At 34.0% G+C, this 19,823-nt stretch overlaps 1 protein-coding gene across 1 annotated transcript in view; it reads right to left on the bottom strand.

Moving 5' to 3' along the window:
* The window catches only part of LOC114349384 (helix-loop-helix protein 1), a 53,994-nt gene that overhangs the window by 19,817 nt on the left and 14,354 nt on the right, over nucleotides 1-19,823 (bottom strand). The window contains exon 2 of the mRNA XM_028299732.2: nucleotides 14,320-14,440. Within this exon, the coding sequence (XP_028155533.1) occupies nucleotides 14,320-14,387 (68 nt within the window). The 5' untranslated portion in view covers nucleotides 14,388-14,440. The remainder of the gene's footprint in view (nucleotides 1-14,319; nucleotides 14,441-19,823) is intronic.

Consider the following 19,823-nt stretch of genomic DNA (forward strand, 5'->3'; position numbering starts at 1 on the left):
CTGAAGCCACAGAAAGTTTTAGTTTTACTGTCTACAAGAACAGACTTGACCACCATGTGACTGTAAAAATTGCTCTAAGAACTTATGCAGATGTAAAAAAGCTGAGATTCTCTGTATATCTCGATGCAGATGCATGAAAGATAATGGTTGTAAAAATATGTTGTACTAATAAATAATATCAATTTTAGTTATATTTCTGAAATATTAGTTTTTAATGTTTTTTTTTTCTCATTTAGTACAAAAAATAGAAGACAAAGTAAATAGAATGAAAGGTGACGCGAGGTACAGTATGATGATTTAATTTAAGAATTATATGATCAAATTTTATTAGGATCTTCAAAAATGAAAAATGAAGGTAACGTATATATACATACAAATTATAATTTGCATCCAGAAGTTAGCGCGTGAACCTTTACGCAGTGAGACAATCTCGCGCCTCAGAGCGCGCTATTAAAATATCGATATCTTGGCCAAGAATAAACATACGAACATTTTCTTAAGCTGAAAATGTTCCTTTTGAGTTCTTCTATCACTATTGTTTTTTTTTTAGAAAAATTTGAGAAAAAATTTTTTAAGAAAATTTTAACTTCAAACGGATAAAACTTTAAAACAAATGAAGACAAAGTAATTTAACAAATATTGTTTGGAAGCATATTCATTAAACTTTAAAATGAGACCTTCTAAGGCTCATTTGCATGCGTAGAAGCCGAGTAACGATCGATAAAGCTTAGAAAAATACTTATTTTGCAATTTGCAATTTGCATTGTGCACTAATTTTACAATATCTTGAGCTCTAATTGTTGGATTTAAGTTTAGTAAACGTTTTTTTCTTCGTTTTTTTATTAACGAACAAATTTTATTCGAAACATTTTTTATCTCTTTTAGTTTATGAGCCAGAGCCTTATAAACAATTTATAAACAATTAAATTGTTTATAACAATTTTTTGACCACTCGGAACGAATTCCACCCTCGAAATTTGTAATCAGCAGCCAAAAATCCATAAGAAACCGTTGAGTTTGTTCATCAGAATTAAAAAGGACACGGTGACCTCAATTTGGCGCCTGGACTATAAGGTAAGTTAGTTTCAATCGATCTATTTTTGGTTCCAGACTATGTGATTTAACTTATGACCTACCTTTTTGTTTCACCGTTTATAATAAACTAACGTAATGAAAATTTCGTCTCCAAATAATATCATATAATTGAACAATACAAATGGTGGTGAAATTAGGTATAAGACTATAAACGTAACTAATAAATTATAAAGTAAATTAGACTATAACGTGTAGATAGGTATGTATATACATATAATATAAGAATTATAAAAACAAAAATGTGACATAAAAAGTGGTAAAACTGATAAAATTATTCTTAAAATTCTGAACTGGATGTATTATTGTCTTCAATTTGTCAGTGGCGACGCGTGACTTTTTCTAAAGTGTTACCAAAACCAGAAGTATTTTATAAATATTTTTATATATACAGTGTTCCCATACATCAAAGTTTGTCCGACTAGACACCGTGAATTTTCAGCTTGCTATTAATCAACTTTTTTTGGTACGCGCGATCCAGGTCTATTATAAAAATAGATGAAATACAGAAATAAAATTAAAAAATTAAAAATTTAAGAAACTATATAAAGTATCTACAAACTAAAAACATATTTGTTGTTTTTAGGTAAAATATGTATTATATCACCTTTATACTTTATTAAAAAATCCAAATTGTATAATTAGTATACTAATCAGTACATTTATTTGTCATTTTTAGCCTAAAATATTAAATAATTTTTATTTTATTGATTATACACTACAATGTACTGTATAATCAATATTATTATATGTCATATAATAATGTTGTTGTTAATTAATATATTTCGACAAGTAATTAAAATCGATTAATATGATTTATATAGGATAAAAAGGTATAGATATGTTATCTGTATAGTAAGCAAGTACAGTTACAAGTTATAAACTAATAATTAATAATGCATATTATGCAATAATCGAATCCAAAGGGCCGGTACGGTTAACTAACCGGAGTTTAATCGAGAAAATACCGGCCCTAAGAATAACAGACTTCATAAATGGAATTATAATTATTACCTATAATTATAATAATAATTAAAATTGCATTTATTAAGTCTGATATTCTTACGGTCGGTATTATCTGTCCCGATTAGCTAACCGGGACATAAAGTACCTACCAGCCCTTACCTAGCCGTGTCACCAAATTAAAATTTGGTAACACGAATACTAATCCACAGCGGCTTAAGAGCCATCGTGCCCGCAAAATTTTCAGAGACGATCCAGTCCTCTGACCGATACAAAGATCCTACCATCGTTGCCACTCACAGAAGTGGTAAATAACGGCGCGGCGCACGGTAAGTAAGGGCACAGTATAAAGAGGGAACCTCTATATACTGTGGTAAGGGCGTATTATAATAACGTGCAACCGATTTTACATAAACTCGCTGATATTTTCGTGCTTCTAGTTGGCTATTTTACTGAATTAGGTAGATACTATTAACAAAGATTTCTGTTTTTAAAAAATATAAATGGAATTATTTCATAGTGGTCATAAAATATTTATTTGCAAATTTTAACTGTTCCCAATGGTAACAATGGTTACATGGACGCTTCGCCAGTGCAATTTGTATTTGTATTTTGTTTTTGAAAAATAAAATCCTTTTTGCACACACAAGATACACAAAACAATTTTATTATTTTCATTTTTTAAATGGTTTTTTTCTCCAGGATTTAATAATGATGAAATATAAGTTTACTCTTGTTTGCGTAGGTATATCATCCATACAATTATTATACAACCATGACTGCACAGCTGATTGATACAAATATCTATTTTTAACTAGCATTCCCCAATTCAACAAGCAAGACATGCTTATTCTCAAGTTCATCAAAATAGCCAATTCAGCTTATCAAATGTCTCAGTGAGTGCGAGAGTCATTAACGAAGATGTATAAACAATAAACAAATAAATAATTATTGATGAATTTAAACAAACAATATGCTTTCTTCGAAGTCCTTATTTTTTTCAGAAGTAACTTATTCGGTTTTTCACCGGTTATTACTGTAAAAAGAAAAAACCGGTTATAACCGGGACAAAAAACAACCGCTAAAACCGGTTATTGCAAGCTAAAAAAACCGGTTTTAGGTTATAACCGATAGGTTTTTTCCATCCCTAGATTGGACAAGAAGCCACCCCACTTAATACAAGTTTTGTAATATAAGTATTATACTATTGTGTTATTAGCTCTAGCTCTAGACCTTCAAGGCCTGTTGAGCATTTTCAATAAAATATTTCTTACACAGACTAAATCTTAACGAATTTCTCCAACATAATAAAATATGAAATATATGAAATTGTGATGCCATCTTTGATAATTGAAATTCTAAAAGAACTTAGACAACATGTGATTTTGTTTCCATATTCAGCAAGATTGTCTATTGTAATTTCTTGTTTATTAGTAAATTATATATTCCTTTTAATTTATCTTGAGTTATAACCTAAATATTTAATAATGTATTTAGAATATCCATACCAACTAGAAGCACCGTTGGAGAAATTCACAGCCAAACAAGTTTTCAACAAAATCCAAACAGATATGAATCCGAAAAAGTCCCCAGGGTTCGACTTAATCACTGCAAGAATTTTACAAGAACTTCCCAAGAAAGGAGTGCAATATTTGGCATAGATTTTTAACGCAATCTTAAGAACTGGTTACTATCCCCTTTTGTGGAAAGTGGCACAAATCATTTTAATACCCAAACCAGGCAAGCCTGTAGAAGAAGTTAAGTCCTATAGACCTATCAGTCTACTTTCAGTGATGTCAAAGGTTTTTGAAAAACTCTTACTAGACAGATTACAGCCAATCCTCGTGGAAAAGCAGCTAATACCCAACCACCAGTTTGGATTTAGACAACAACATGCTACCACCGAGCAAATTCATCGAGTCTGCAATTCCATAAACAAAGCCTTAGAAGAGAAGCAATACTGATCTGCAGCCTTTTTGGATGTCTCGCAGGCTTTTGATAAAGTCTGGCACACTGGCCTACTATACAAAATAAGAAAAGTCCTTCCTCTCAACTTCTTTCTAATCCTCAAGTCCTATCTCTCCCACCGCCATTTCCTTGTAAAAGTTAAAGATCAGTGCACTAACTTATATCCAATCAAAGCTGGAGTACCTCAGGGTAGTGTTCTTGGACCAGTTCTCTACCTACTCTACACAGCAGATCTTCCTACAAGCCAAAACATCATCACAGCCACATATGCAGATGACACAGCAATAATTGCAGCTCACTCAAACCCGTACATCGCCTCGCAACTGCTCCAGACAAATCTCGACAGAATAAATATCTGGTTACAAACATGGCGAATTAAAGTAAACGAAAGCAAGTCAGTACATATAACGTTCACTAATCGAAAAGATACGTGCCCAACCGTCTCATTAAATAATCAAGTACTACAACAAAGGGATGATGTAAAATACCTAGGTATGCACTTGGACCGCAGATTAACGTGGAAGAAACACATATTCACGAAAAGAAAACAGTTGGGTCTGAAACTCAATAAAATGTACTGGCTGATAGGAAAAAGGTCACAACTGAGTTTGTACAATAAAATTTTAGTATTAGGTCTGGATGCCGCGTATGAAAAAAAAGTTGATTAATAGCAAGCTGAAAATTTGTTAATAGCTTAAGGGTGTCTAGTCTAATAAACTTTGATATGTGTGAACACTGGAACAGGGGAAGTTTTAATTGTGGAACAGGTTAAAAATTTGGAACGGTCAGACCACGAAAACGGCACATGTATTTTGTCCGACAGAACAGACTTAAACTCTCCGACCAGAGATTAAACTCTCATGCAAAAATCAGACTGCTATTTATCACCAAATGGGCGTTTTAATGAGTGGAACATGTAGAATATGTCAAATGACAGGAATTATGACAGGTGATAAATAGTAGTCTGATTTTTGCATGAGGGTTCAATCTCTGTTCAGAGAGTTTAAGTCTATTCTGTCGGACAAAATAAATGTGCCGTTTTCGTGGTCTGACCGTTCCAAATTTTTAACCTGTTCCATAATTAAAACTGCCCCTGTTCCAGTGTTCCCATATATCAAAGTTTATCCGACTAGACACCCTTAAGCTATTAACAAATTTTCAGCTTGCTATTAATCAACTTTTTTTCATACGCGGGATCCAGACCTATATACAAGGCAGTGATTAAGCCAATATGGAGCTATGGTATCCAACTGTGGGGATCTGCGTCGAGATCCAATATCGACATCCTGGAGAGATTCCAATCGAAAACCTTGAGCATTATCACAAATGCACCGTGGTACATGCCCAATGAACACATCAATCGTGATCTCCAAATGAAGACTGTCAAAGAAGAAATTGCCAGTTACGCCCAAAAATACGACATCCGACTACAAAACCACCCCAACAGGCTAGCGAAGAACCTAATGAGACCCCTAGTAAACAGAAGACTAAAGCGCCACACTCCAAGCGATCTACGAACAAGATGTTAAATTTTCAAAAATATTTTATTTATTAGAGTTTTATTTATAGGGTTTTATTTATTAGTCACAAATAATTTTGTTAAGTACTAAAATTATGATTTCATAGGTTATTGTCACTGGACAGTCTCCTGCAAGTCTCTTTTAATTGTTAAATAATTTACTTATTGTAATCATTATTACAGATTGTAAATAAATGGGATGTTAAAAAAAAATATTTAACTTCAAAATGGTAAACTGGCAAACCGATATCAGAAAACTGCGAACAGTTTGTAGAATTATAAAAAAGTGTCTAGAAAAGTTATCCCCAGGGGATGTAGACAATAATATATAATGATCCCGGTATGTCCAGCGAGTCCAAAGAACTAATAAGAACATACGAAATTCTCTATACAGCTGATCCTTTTAGCAAAGAAACGGTTGACTGAGGAACAGCCCTACTCCAACAGTCGAGTCAAGCCAAAAGGGGAAATTGGATCGAAACACTGAAAAAATAGGCACGGCACACAGTAGCAAGATAGCCAGGAACGTTGCAAAAACACCTAACGTTGATCCTAAAGGACATAAATAACCTTGTGAGATTACAGCAAACCATTGTGAATAGAAGAACTAAAAACCGATCAATATAAAGACCCACATAGTACAAGAAGACTGAATCAGGAGACAAACCACCTAGGAACTCTATTTACGCTCAAAAACTCCACGACAGTAAGAACAGGTTAAAAATACGGCATCTGGAACAAGAATAAAAAAAAATGAATCTTGCAACTCTAGAACATCATCATCATCAATCAGCCCTTTGCATCCACTGCTGGATATAGGCCTAATTAGTGGTCATTCTTTTTATATCGTCCGTCCATCGCGTGGGTGGTGTTCCTCTACTTCTTTTATCAGCTCTTGGTCTCCACTCGAGCAACCTCTTGGTCCATCTCCCATCAGTCAGACGGGCCACATGACCGGCCCAGTTCCATTTAAGTTTAGCCACCTGATATACAACATCTGTGACTCCTGTGCTCAATCGTAGTTCTTCGTTTGTTATATGGTCCCGCAATGACACACCAATCATCGACTTTCCATCTTACGTTTAGCAATTCTTAGCGTCTTAGCAGATGCGGTTGTTAATGCTAGAGTTTCAGCACCATAGGTCATAACACCATATATACCATAAGGTGATATGGTTATATGAAGGGGTTGTAGCTCAATAATCGAAATGCGCGTTTTTTCTTTAAGCATTTTTCTTTTAAGTTAAATCAATTTAAGGGAATTTGGGGGTGAAGGGAATGAGCTCAAAAATCGAAACTAAATCACTTCGAGAGCTCATAGATAGCTCGTAATTCTGCCGCAAAGATCGATTCAAAATTCCTATTTTTAAGTATTGGGGGGGGGGGCGCTGGTGTGCATTATTTACTGTAAAACGTCATGCAGGAGGACAAAGTAGTAACAAGAATTAAAAAATCGTACAAACTAGAGAAAAATCGTAATACTTTTTATAAATCCCTACAAGAATAAATTTATTGTTCTTTAATTAAACTTTTTTTCTACTCTCATACTTTAATAATAATGATTTCAATACCTGTATCGTAATGGGCTTCATTATGATTTTCATTACGATACAGATTTTTAACCAATAGAATCGCGAGATGACGTTCTCTCTCTGAATAATTGTAATATTCAAAATATAAATTAATATATTAACAAAATAATTAATTTATTCATATACCTAACTACTTAATTTGTTTGTGTTACAAAATAAATAATTTTAATATATTTTTTTGTTGTGAACGATCATAGAAAAAATCATGTACACCAACTTACATTTAATTGTCATTATGGTACTCGTATTAGAATGACACTCGCCGCTTCGCGACTCGTGTCGTATCCGTTATATTCGCCCCATAATGACCATCATTAAATGCTCGGTGACTCGGTGCATAATATCACAGCATCAACCACTGAGCTTTTTAGCGGGTGGACAAAATACAATATTATGTATAAAGTTACAAATTGAGTGTTTCAGTGAGGACGTAGTTAAACTTTATTTTACAATTACCTTCATTTCTATAGAAATGATTTAGATCATGCTCTAGTTTATGTCACGAACTGTATGCAAATATTACGCAATGTTCTATTTTAATTTCAAGGATGATGGTGCATGCAGGCTTTTTCCTGCAAGTCTCGTCATCGTCAGACTTGACAAGAGTTTTATAGTTAATAAGTACCTATATTCATGTAACAAGTAAAATTGGATTTAGTAAAAATATTCACTTGGAACAATCGGCACTGAAAATTAAATATTACATCCTTTAGGTTATAATGCAAGATATACTAAAAGGAACATATAATTTAATAATAAACCTGCTTTTTCTTTTTCTTTCGGTGCCATATTACGTCCCTCTAACATATTTCGTGCTGCATGCCCCGAGTATGCCCAGAGGGAGAACGCCTGCGCATTACGTTTTCGGAGGGCAATATTCGACCTTATTGAACGTCCAATTTTGTAATGCGCAGGCGTTCTCCCTCTGGGCATACTCGGGGCATGCAGCGCGAACACGGCTTGATGAGTTGTTTACGGTATTTAGCTAATCGGAATAAGTAGTTGTCAGACACTGAATATTCCTGTCCAATCACGAATGTTCTTCAGCCACGACATCTGCTTCCTTTCAAGTACTCTGTGGCCCTAGATTTTACTTTTCATGATAAGCTGAAGGATTATGTACCTGGTACCGGTCTTCGCTAAGAACATGTCCTAGGTATTATGACATTTGATTTAGGTATTTTATTAGTCGGATACGCAGATGACATAGATATCATAGGTAGGTCCACAGAATCTCTGACTGAAGCATTTCGGTCGTTAAGGGCATCTGCACAGAGAATGAGACTAAATATAAATGCTCAAAAGACCAAATATATGTGTTGCACTAGGTCAAGCAACCCGACACGTAAAAGAATAATAACTGATGACCTAGAACTGGAAGGTGTCGCCACCTTTATATACTTAGGCTCGCTGCTAACTAAATATATCAATGTCAGTGAACAAATTAAAAGAAAAATAGTGCTCGCCAATAAGTGTTAATATGGCTTAAAAAGACAGATGGACTCAAAAGTACCTAAAAAACTGAATTGACTGTATACAAAACACTAATAAGACCAGTGTTAACATATGGTTCAGAAACTTGGTCACTTACACAGAATTACGAAGAACTGCTCAAACGTTTTGAGCGAAAAATCCTAAGACGAATATATGGAGGCATAAAAAAACAAGGTTTGTGGCGCAGGCGTTACAACTTTGAGTTGTATAGAAGTTTTGGAGAACCTGACGTTGTACAATTCATTAAGGTAGCACGCCTTAGATGGATAGGTCATGTAATCAGGCGAGAGGAAGATGCCATAGTCAGAAAAGTTTTTGACCGAAGAGGGCCGATAGGATAACGAGCAAGAGGAAGACCGAGACTTAGGTACCAAGACAACCTAGAAAATGATTTGAAATCTATTGGAATTAGAGCATGGAGAACAGTTGTTAGAGATAGGGGCGAATGGAGGATTGTTCTGAAGAAGGCTTTGGCTCATAAAGAGCTGTAACGCTACTGACGATGATGATGATTTTATTAGTTCTCAGCAACTCACGAACATTATTTTTTCTATTTAACACGACTTCGTTGGTCTGCATTGCTATCCAGAATATTCGGAGTATTCTTCTATGTAACCACGTCTTAGGCCCCGTTCACATGACAGGCGCTTAACACGCGTTTTGATAACACGCGATTACAACTACATTCATTTTATTTGAAACCGATAAAAACGCGCGTTAAGCGCTTGTCATGAGAACGGGGCCTAAAACATGTCTAGGCGATTGATCGTTTCAGTCGAAGTCTCGGTACATTATTTAAATAAATTTTCTTCATTTTTCAGAATATATTATTCTAACCTGTGATAAACATTCTTGTCATTTGTTATATGTCGGAATCAGGTGAGTAGGGGAGAGTTGGACAAAACGGGATACCATTCTTGTTTATTTTTATTACGGAAAAAATCTTAAAGAAATTATCATATTATTATTTTTTATAGGTATAACATGTATTGAAGCACACAAAAAGATACTTTTAGCTATTTTTAATGACTGGAAAATAGTAAAAAAAATATTTATTATAGTCCTATACATCCCGTTTTAGCATACCACGGTTGGATAAAATGGGATAGGTTCACAATATTTATTTTTTGCATAAAATTATCTAAAAAGTATAATTAAGTAGACATAAGACTGCAAAGCAAAATTTACCTTTGAAAAAACAATATCTGCAGTAGTCAGAAACTTAAAAATGGACCTTTTTTTTATGTTTTATTGCCAAATGGGAAATCAGACTTGTTATTCAGGACTAGATAGGTATATCAGAACAAAAGTCACATAAAAATATGTTGTTCGTTTCTGCAGTATGAGAACACGCTTTATGGCTATTTAAAAAATTAATAGGCCAACAAATAAATAGGTGGATAAAACGGGACATAAAAAACTGTATCCCACTTTATCCAACTTATAAGTGTCCCGTTTTGTCTAACTCAGACATTTTTCAAAACAAAAATGGCTCCTGCCTAAACGTGAAAGTAAAATTAGATAGACTACACATGAGAATATTCGTTAACGAGTGCTAAATTTAGTGTAATAGTCACCGGAATTATATGTTTATATATGTAGGCAATATAATGTAGAAAACAACGCACTTAAAAATAACAAGTACCAAAAAAATAGAATCAAACAATTCTAAACACAACAACTTTTCATCAAATAATGGCATCGAGGTAAAACGAACTGAGAATGTTACAATGACGACTGAGAACAAGTTTTCGTCGTTGTCCGATTGATAGCAACACTAGTTGGGTCTCTAGGCTAGGTATCCCGTTTTATCCAACTCTCCCCTACCTATGGTTTTCTTAACTCTCTGACTGATTTTCAGCTTTTCAGATAACTGATTTATTTCTCCGGTTTTAACTTCATTTTCTCCTACTTTTATTCTTTCGAAATTTATTTCTTAGGAGAATATCGTCTCAGAGATTTAATTAATTTTCTTTGGTTTTCATCATAATCTTCCTCCGAAAAAGGCGCCAAGCACGTTGGCGATCATATTGGCAATAATAACTTTGTTTACGACAGCTCTAAACAGATAAGCAATGGTCTCTTGATACCACTCTCGAAGATTTCGTAACCAGGATATTCTTCATAGGTCTGTGCCTCTACTTCCGGAGATCTTGCCATATATTATGAGGTGTAGAAGGTTATATGTACGTCTCTGGATGTTTCATTACATTACTGAAATATTGGAACTTTCGAATTTTTATTGTTTTTGATATTTCTGTGCTCTTTTTCATTCGATATAAAACTATTTCAGCTAGTTTAAGAAACCTCAATAGAAAAATAAAACGAAGATGCAAGGCAGACAAAAACAGTACTATCAAAGTATATGCAAAGAAATTGAGAGACATGATCAGAATAATCAGCCGAGAGATCTATTTAGAAAAATACGCTACTTAACAAGAGACTTTAAAGCCAGAACTTGGGCACTTGGGCCATTGAAGACAACACAGGAACTCTGAGAACAAACAGAGAAGATATAGCAGAGACATGGAGCTCGTATTGCAGGGACCTATATAAAGATGATCAACGCCAATAACCTGTTAACCAAATCTCTGACGAGGTGGAAGAAGAACCTGATATACTTGAAAATGAAGTAAGACTCGCGATCAGTAAGCTCAAATATAATAAAGCACCAGGTCCAGATATGATAACAGCCGAAATGCTCAAAGCCACAGAAGAAACTGGCGTAAAATTACTTCATCTACTCTGTAACCAAATATGGCATTCTAAACAATGGCCTGAAGACTGGACAAAATCTACAAATAACGACAATTCATAAAAAAGCAGCTTCCATAAATGCAACAATTATAGAACTATTTTTCTTATATCACATGCCAGTAAAATAATGCTACATATAATCAATGAGAGACTAAAAACATTCCTTCAAAGAGAAATTCCACAAGAGCAAACTGGATTTACCAAAGGTAGAGGTACTCGAGAACACCTGTTGAATATAAGACAGATAATCGAAAAATCTAGGGAATTCAATATTCCACTGTACATATGCTTTATAGATTATCGTAAGGCGTTCGACAGGGTGAGTGGAGACACTTATGGCGAATACTAAAAGAAGTAGGCGTACCCCAACACCTTATTTCGCTTATAACTGAAATATACGAACACACTACTGGGTCAGTTAAAGTGCTTGACACACTTTCAAACGAATTTCATCCAGAACGGGGTGTCAGACAGGGATGTATACTATCTCCACAATTATTCAATATACTAAATTCATATTATTTGACACACCTCGTATATAATTAACAAACTTGGATAACTGATGGTTGCATCTTGAGGTTTAGGCCATGCACAGATTTTTATGAAGAATAACTTTTTTTCCTAAAATTATTAATAAAAGAATTATTACATGTCTAATAAATAAAAATGATGTTGTTCTGAATTGTGTCGCAAATTCCTCGGTGGAATGCAGTAGGATGTGGATACCCATACTGAAAGAGGAAGTCAATAGAAAGAAAATACCACAATTAGTAAGTCAATAGTCGAGTTAGTACATATTTTATATTTTAGTATTACTTATATACCCATGTATTATTGATATTACTTATAATTTAAACAAAATTATAGTAAAGTCAGAATTTGGTATTAATTTTGAGAGTAAATTAAATGTAAGACCAAATACTTACGATGTCGGGATAGTATCACGAGGTTTTTCCTGGTTTTCCCTCGTGATTTACTATGAGATCTCTAACGCGAGAATTTTAATGTCACCGTTGCATGTGGTTGTCTTTTTAAAGACAGATCACATGCTATGATTTTTTTTGTGACGGATATTCTTGAGTTGGGGTTGATTTCATGTAATCGAATGAACTATCTTTCAGTAAAGTCGTCCCAGGAACGCAACTCATAAATATTGGCAATATCATTTTAAAGTCTTCTACTTTAAAATGTATCATATGTATCTGAATTGCCGATATAAATGAGTCAAATTAAATAAATTATTAGAAGAATTGTTTTACTAAGCAACAACATTTTTGTTTATATTAATAGTATTTTGTATTTTGACAACGGCACCCGATTTGGGCGTCGAAACGTTAATAAAAATCATTTTTTAATAATATTGTGGCTTATTTCCCATTCTAAATAGTTAAAATAAAAATGATGTTCTGAATCTGTAATTTGAGAAAATTTCAGAATTTTTTTTTTTAATTAGAAGGCTGTTATTGCATATTTGAATATGGTTTTTAATTGCAAATAACTTTTCATATTATATATGGAGAGCATATTATGAGAAGAGCACTTGAAGGATGGGAAAAAGGCATCTCAATAAATGGTCATAAAATAAACAAAAAACGTTTCGCAGATGACACCCTTCTTGCAAATAGTGAAGCAGAGCTGATTGATCTTATACGACTGGTTGAAAACGAAAGTCAAATATTTGGTCTGCAATTAAACATATCAAAGACAAAGATCATGATAGTGGATAGACTACATAACAATCGTCCACACATAACCACAATTTATCGGTTTGAGGTTGTGAGCTCATACTTATATCTGGGATCATTAATCACAAACACAGGGTCACTACAGGAAGAAATAAAACGTAGATGTGATCTAGCAAAAGTCGCCACAGCAAAAATGACCACAATATGGAAGGACTGTCAAATTTCAAGAGCGTTAAAGATGAGGTTGATCAACTGCTTAATATTCCCAATACTGACCTACGGATGTGAATCTTGGACCCTGAGAAATTCGGAAAGAAGAAAGATAGACGCCACTGAAATGTTCTGTTGGAGACGAATGCTACGAATTCCTTGGGACCGACCATAGAACAAATAATTCAATTTTAAGAGAGCTAAAAGTTAGCCAACGACTCTCCAGTAAAGTCCATCTCCAACAATTAAAATATTTTGGACATGTTATGAGAGCAAACACAGAAAACATGGAAAGGCTCATTATACAAGGAAAGGTGGAAGGCCGAAGATCACGAGGAAGATCCCCAACAATATGGATCGATCAAATTACAGGAATATGCAAAAGACCTATGCATGAGTTAAAAGAAATGACCAGAGACAGAGATCTTTGGAGACGGACAATACACGACATCACGTCGACCACTACACTCCCTCCGGGGGGTCAGGATTGAAGAGAGAGATAAAACTATTTCATTTCTCATTCGATCAACCCAACTTATCCGCAATACTCGTCCATAGATCCACATCTCGAAGGCCTCCAATTTTTAATTAGTGTCTCTATAAGGGTCCAGCTCTCCATACCATACAGCAATGTGGAGAATATGTAGCAGCGATTAAACTGATTAAACTCACCAAACACTTGGAAACCTTTGAGATGTTGATATACTAAGAATAAGCTGGGTAGACAAAGTTAGAAATAAGAATGTCCTTGGACTACTGAACCAAACAACACAAAAGTGTTCAATACAATAAGGAGACGCAATTTGGAATACTTCGGTCACAATATGAGACACCCTGAAAAAAAAATGAACTTTTGCATCTGATCATTGAGGAAAATGTCCAAGGTAAACGTGTTTAGGGTCATCTTGGCTGAAATATCTATCGACAAAAGACAATGGTACGGAAAATCGACTGCATCATTATTTAGAGCTATAAAGTCCATAAAGTCACGATGGCGAATGTGGTAGTCAATTTTATATTAATATTTAATAAAAATTACCTTTTTTTGGTTACTACGTTATCGCATGTCGTAATAGTTTGTAATACTTCCCGATTTTCAGTATTCATGGCATCCTTACAAGGTAGAGGTGACCACCAGGTCTGCAGGTCTCTAATTGTTGCTGTAACAAACAATTTTATTTAAAAATAAAGTTATTAAAAGCTATATCTAACATCTAGAAACGTCTCAGAAACAGTTAACATCTAGCCAACATCTCAAAAATAGAATTGAACAAAAGGGTTTCTATGATTAAATAATAATCTCTAATGTGGTTAATTCCCAATAAAGATAGTAAATCATATTCTAGTGTAGGCTGGTATTTTCCTTAGAACGTAGATGGTAGCTGCAGTCCTGTTTCGAGCCTTATCTCACTCCTCTACGTATCTGTTGCACCAGTGGCGCACCCGGGGGGGGTTTGGGGGTTAAAACGCCTCCCAGGGCATATAAAAATATACAAAGAATTGTTGGAAAATGCAATTTCTTTCACAAATAATACAAAAAAATTTCGGTGTCCAAGACACCCACCAGAGGAAATTTCTGGGTGCGCCACTGTGTTGCGCATCAGTTCTATTTCGATCTAACGTTAAGACGCATTTAAATCAAAGCGAACACGAACGAGCGAACGAATTCGTTCGTTAACTTTATTGTATTTGTACAGCGAATCGAGCACGACCGAACGAATTCGTTCGCATTCGCACATGTTCCAACCGATGTCGGTAAGTTGGAAATCGTTGTTCAATGTGGACAGTGGATAGACGGTAGCGAACGAATTCGTTTAGAAGTAGGTAGGTACTGATTTAATTTATTTACAAACATTAGTTTGAGAGGGTTGTTTATTGTGTAGTCGTGAAAACATAATTTTGCAATATGAAATGGACCAATGAAAAGATACTTCAATAGATATATAGAAATGAAGAATGCCTATGAAACCCGAAATCGAAGCTATATAAAATAATAAACAGAAAAAATGATGCTTGTTTTAACATTTCTTTAGGAATGAGTTTTTATGTCTCTGAACTAAAAAAATGAATTAGCTTCTGACATCATTTAGACGAGAAAGACAAAAAGAGGGTTAGAAGTGGTTTGCTTTTAAAAGCCTAATGTTTCTTTTGGATAAATTTCAACCCAGAAATACTAATGAGGTAAGAAAATTAAATTAATTGCTAAAATTAATTAAAAGCAAATTTATTTTGATACACCAATTTTACAATTTATTATTTGAACATAATATGTATAGTCATAATACCAAGAGCAAGCAACTTTTTCGAGGAAGAATTTTAAGAAAGCTGGTTCTTTAATGTATTATTCTCTATCTTCCCTCAGACAGTGTATAATACCTGCTACCTGGCTGCTGATACAGATTGCGTTCATTAGTTTGAAGCACATTACAGGTACCTACCTAAATAATATTGAATTCAAAATTATTTTAAGAAGAAAATTTTTTTTGTCAGTAATTTATATGCTGAAGTGTGTTTGTTACGTTTGACCTGTGCTCTTGTACGGAATGGACGTTAAAGGCCAGTTCCATTAACAAACTTGAAGTGTTGGAAATGTGATGCCTACGTCTAATGCCTAGAATATCATGGAAGGACAGAGTCAGAAATGATTAAAAACTAAGAAGAGCAGCTTTACAGGATAGGGAACTTTTTAATTATGTTAAAAGTAAGAAGACTGCATACTTGGGGCACATATTACGAGGGGAACCATACACTTTTCAGCAACTGATACTCGATGGAAAGATGGAGGGTAAGAAGGGTCTGGGAAAAAGATGTCATAGTTGCGTAATCGCCACCGCCAGTGGACAGGAATCCACGGCTATGAAATGCTTTGCAATGCTGCTAAAAACAGTAATAGTTTATAAACAAGACAATGTACGGTGGACGCCTACGCAGAAATGCACGGCATCTTAAGAAGAAGAAGAAGAAATATGAATTTATAATTGCTAGACATTTTTGGACGTTTTATTTATCTCAAACTTTAGTTGATAATGCCAGATTTAAATAAAATATTAATAAATAAAGCTTATCAAAATTTTCAACAAAATAATAAAAAATACCTGGATAAATTATTTTTGAGTCTGGAAATAATTTTTATTTTATTTAAATTATTAAAATCAAATTTTTTAAATTAAATAATTATAGAATAGAGACAGGACAAAATGAAATTATTGAAGTCGTATCAAAATGTATACTTATATTTATGAATATGACATATTTTTTTCCTTACAGAAAACACATTGCATTTTATAAGCTATTATTGTATTAAAATTTACCCAACAAAAAACACGACAAAAAACTTAAACGACATAATGCTTGACTGGCCCATCTTAAATACATCTGCGGGCAATATGCACTCCTGATCATCAACTAATGCGAACGTTCGCTTCAACGTAAATGGCCCTACTTTGTAGCGAACGAATGGTCAAGCAAACACCAACGAATTCGTTCCTTCATTCGTTCGTTCGTGTTCGCTTTGATTTAAATGCACCTTTACCACAGCCTGTTGGTTCCAATAGAGTTTTCTTATTATTAATATCATTTTTGTCCTTTTTGCTGAAGATACTTATTTCATGAAAATGCTATGCTTATTTTTGACGAAAGCTTTCGCATAGTGTATAGACTAAAAGATCTTTCTGTTGGTCTCGACATTTTTGGGCACGAATTGTGAAACTATACAGTATACGGAGCTTCTACTCCTCTGGAGTCATTGCGAAAGCCAAACTTTCTATTACTCATAACCGCTTCATACTTTCTGAATATTCTTGCATGCACCTTTAAAAATGAAATGAGTGAAAAATAATTTCGACCACGAATCAAGTAATGTGTTAATCAAGGTCCACAGTACCAAGCGGCGCCGCTAGGAGAACACTCAAATATTGCGTCGCAGATTACTTATATGAAACGTGGTCATTTTGTACTCTAATACAGAGTATGGTATGACAAAAAAGAAAATAATCGTTTCGTTTTGATTCAATTCGAGTCTCTTGCCATCCTCTGACACCTGATGTTTCGGAATCTATTCCTTGTCAAAGAGGCTTTGCAAGAAGACTGAATTCCCAGCAAACATACTTAAGCACAGTTACGTGATAATTACGTTAAATTTACGGCAAATTTCAACGAATACGTAACTCGGTGATTTATGACGGGCAAAAAAAGGAATTTCAGTGCCAAATCATTCACCTATATATTAGTGCTTCCCTTATACATGTTGGACATTAGAATAATATAAAACCTTAATGAAGAATATATCAGATGTTTTTATAACAGTTGTGAATATCGGTTACATCGCAAAGGTACGTTAATTTCACGTAATAATCACGAAACAGAAGTAACTTCCTTTGGTTAAATTTTGAGAAATATTTTGGAAAACAAAATTTTACAACGGTATTGGTTAAATACGTATCGCTTGAATTTTACTCACTGTATTTTATGGACGTCGAAAAATTAGATGTATTTCACGTAAAAGGAATGTAAATAATACCAATATTTAAACAAAAAGTTTATAATTCCGCTTTTAAGAACATTTAGCATAAATATTTCAATCCAACCTTGATTTGGAGATATTTTTGCTATTTTTTTCTTTGAAAAAAATCACAGGAGCTAAAATGATGTTGAGTCTAATTTTCAAATCGCGCGCGGTGAAGACGTACTACCAAGCCTTTCTCATCCTTTAAATACCATCACGTGACTGAAATAGTTGGTTCGAAAACTAAATTAATCGATTTATCGAATAATACGTTTCGATAGGATTATTTTTTTTTATATTATTTTGGTATTGAAATAGATTTTTAGTAAGACCAGTTAGTTAATAGTAAAAGAAATTTAAAAACAAAAGAAAAAATGTAAAACTAATTTAAAGTAAGTAGAATAGTTTAAATTTAATTTAAAAATAACCGATTTTTATAACCAATAATCATAACCTCTAAAATCAGCTATCTGCTTTTCAGGCTTCTCACAACAAAAAGTTAAACGTGAAATGAAGAGCTTTCTTTATTCTTTCCCTCGTTTTACTTTGGGCGGGTTTATTTATAATAATGTCTTTCGTATTAATGTTATATCACTGCTCGAGTGTTGAAGTGCCGATGGTGCAATTAGGAAAAACAAGTGTGCTCGTCGAAATAAAAATTGACCTGTGTTTGCATATTTTTAATGTGTCTTTAGGTCGGTATTATTTTTGGTGTCTTATCTTGTATAATAATTATACAAGACAAATGTTTTTAAAGTCTCTAAATTGTACTAAATAAATACATTGTGAATACTTTATATGCATGTTTTATTTATAGTACTATACAGGAGCGTCATTTGAAATTTTGATAGGGGGGCAAGCATTATATATACAATACATTTATATGCAAGCATACTACAAAATTGATCTATTTTTTGTAAATTTCAGTAATTTTCGGGGTCAAGGGGGGCATTTGCCCCCCCCTGACCCTATCAAATGACGCCCCTGGTACTATATGAGTATAATATTTACGTGATTCATAAGTTATTAATTAAGGTCGAATTATTTACGTGAACCGAGGACGTCTCTTTCAGGTGAAAACTAATATACCTATACGTTCCCTAAAAGATACGTTAATATACACGGGTTTGCAACGTGAATTTCCCGAAACCTTTTATTGCTATTTAAGGTAAATAACACGTCTATTGAAGACAAGTTCTTCACGTAATTTAAAGACGTATTTTCAATGTGACATTCCAACCAAATTTTCACGTAAAGTTCACGTAAGCAATTTACGTATATTGGTGAAAAATGTACCCAAAATTCACGTCATCAACACGTCGCGTAAGTCTTTTTGCTGGGTTGGACCATAACGAAACGAAGAAGGAAGAAGATGGTGCAAATATTAAAATATTTGCACTGGAGTATGGTTAGACTGTCCTCTAACGGGGAACGATGAAATGAGTGAAAAATAATTGTTCTACTAGTAGTCGGCTTTTAATTTCTGCGGTTAGATCTCAGCTCTCATTGATATTAGATACTGCCGAGATACACGAGTTTCTCTACTCTGTCCGGTGTGGCATCTCCGACGTTTATACCGTCATCCTGTACCTATATAATTTTGTTTGCTAACTAGCATATATTAAGTTTTCTTAACGTTGAATTTTAATCCATACTGATCACATGTGAGGTTTTTTTCATCTATAAGAATAATTTTTAAAAAATTTGATCACTTCTTCAATTTTTGGGTCTTACATTTCAAAGCATTTATAATACCCGTATGAATTAAGAAATCCGACGTAAGTAGAATTATCCAGAATCTGAAAGTTAACACATGAAAACAAAAGATAACAATTTCTTGGTCGTGTTCCCACCGAATAAGCGTGCGATCCCTAATCCGATTACGCTTGCTTGTTTGTATGATTGATAATGGGATAATTCAAGGGTGATAACTAAAGCCACGTGTTCAGAAAAATCCCTCGGGTGAGCCATTGCTCTCTCGAGACATTCCACTAAAATCCCAATTTCAAGGAATGTTCGATTCATATTGCCCCTTTTGG

Source organism: Diabrotica virgifera, chromosome 1, assembly GCF_917563875.1.
Source record: "Diabrotica virgifera virgifera chromosome 1, PGI_DIABVI_V3a".
Taxonomy (NCBI): Eukaryota; Metazoa; Arthropoda; class Insecta; order Coleoptera; family Chrysomelidae; genus Diabrotica; species Diabrotica virgifera.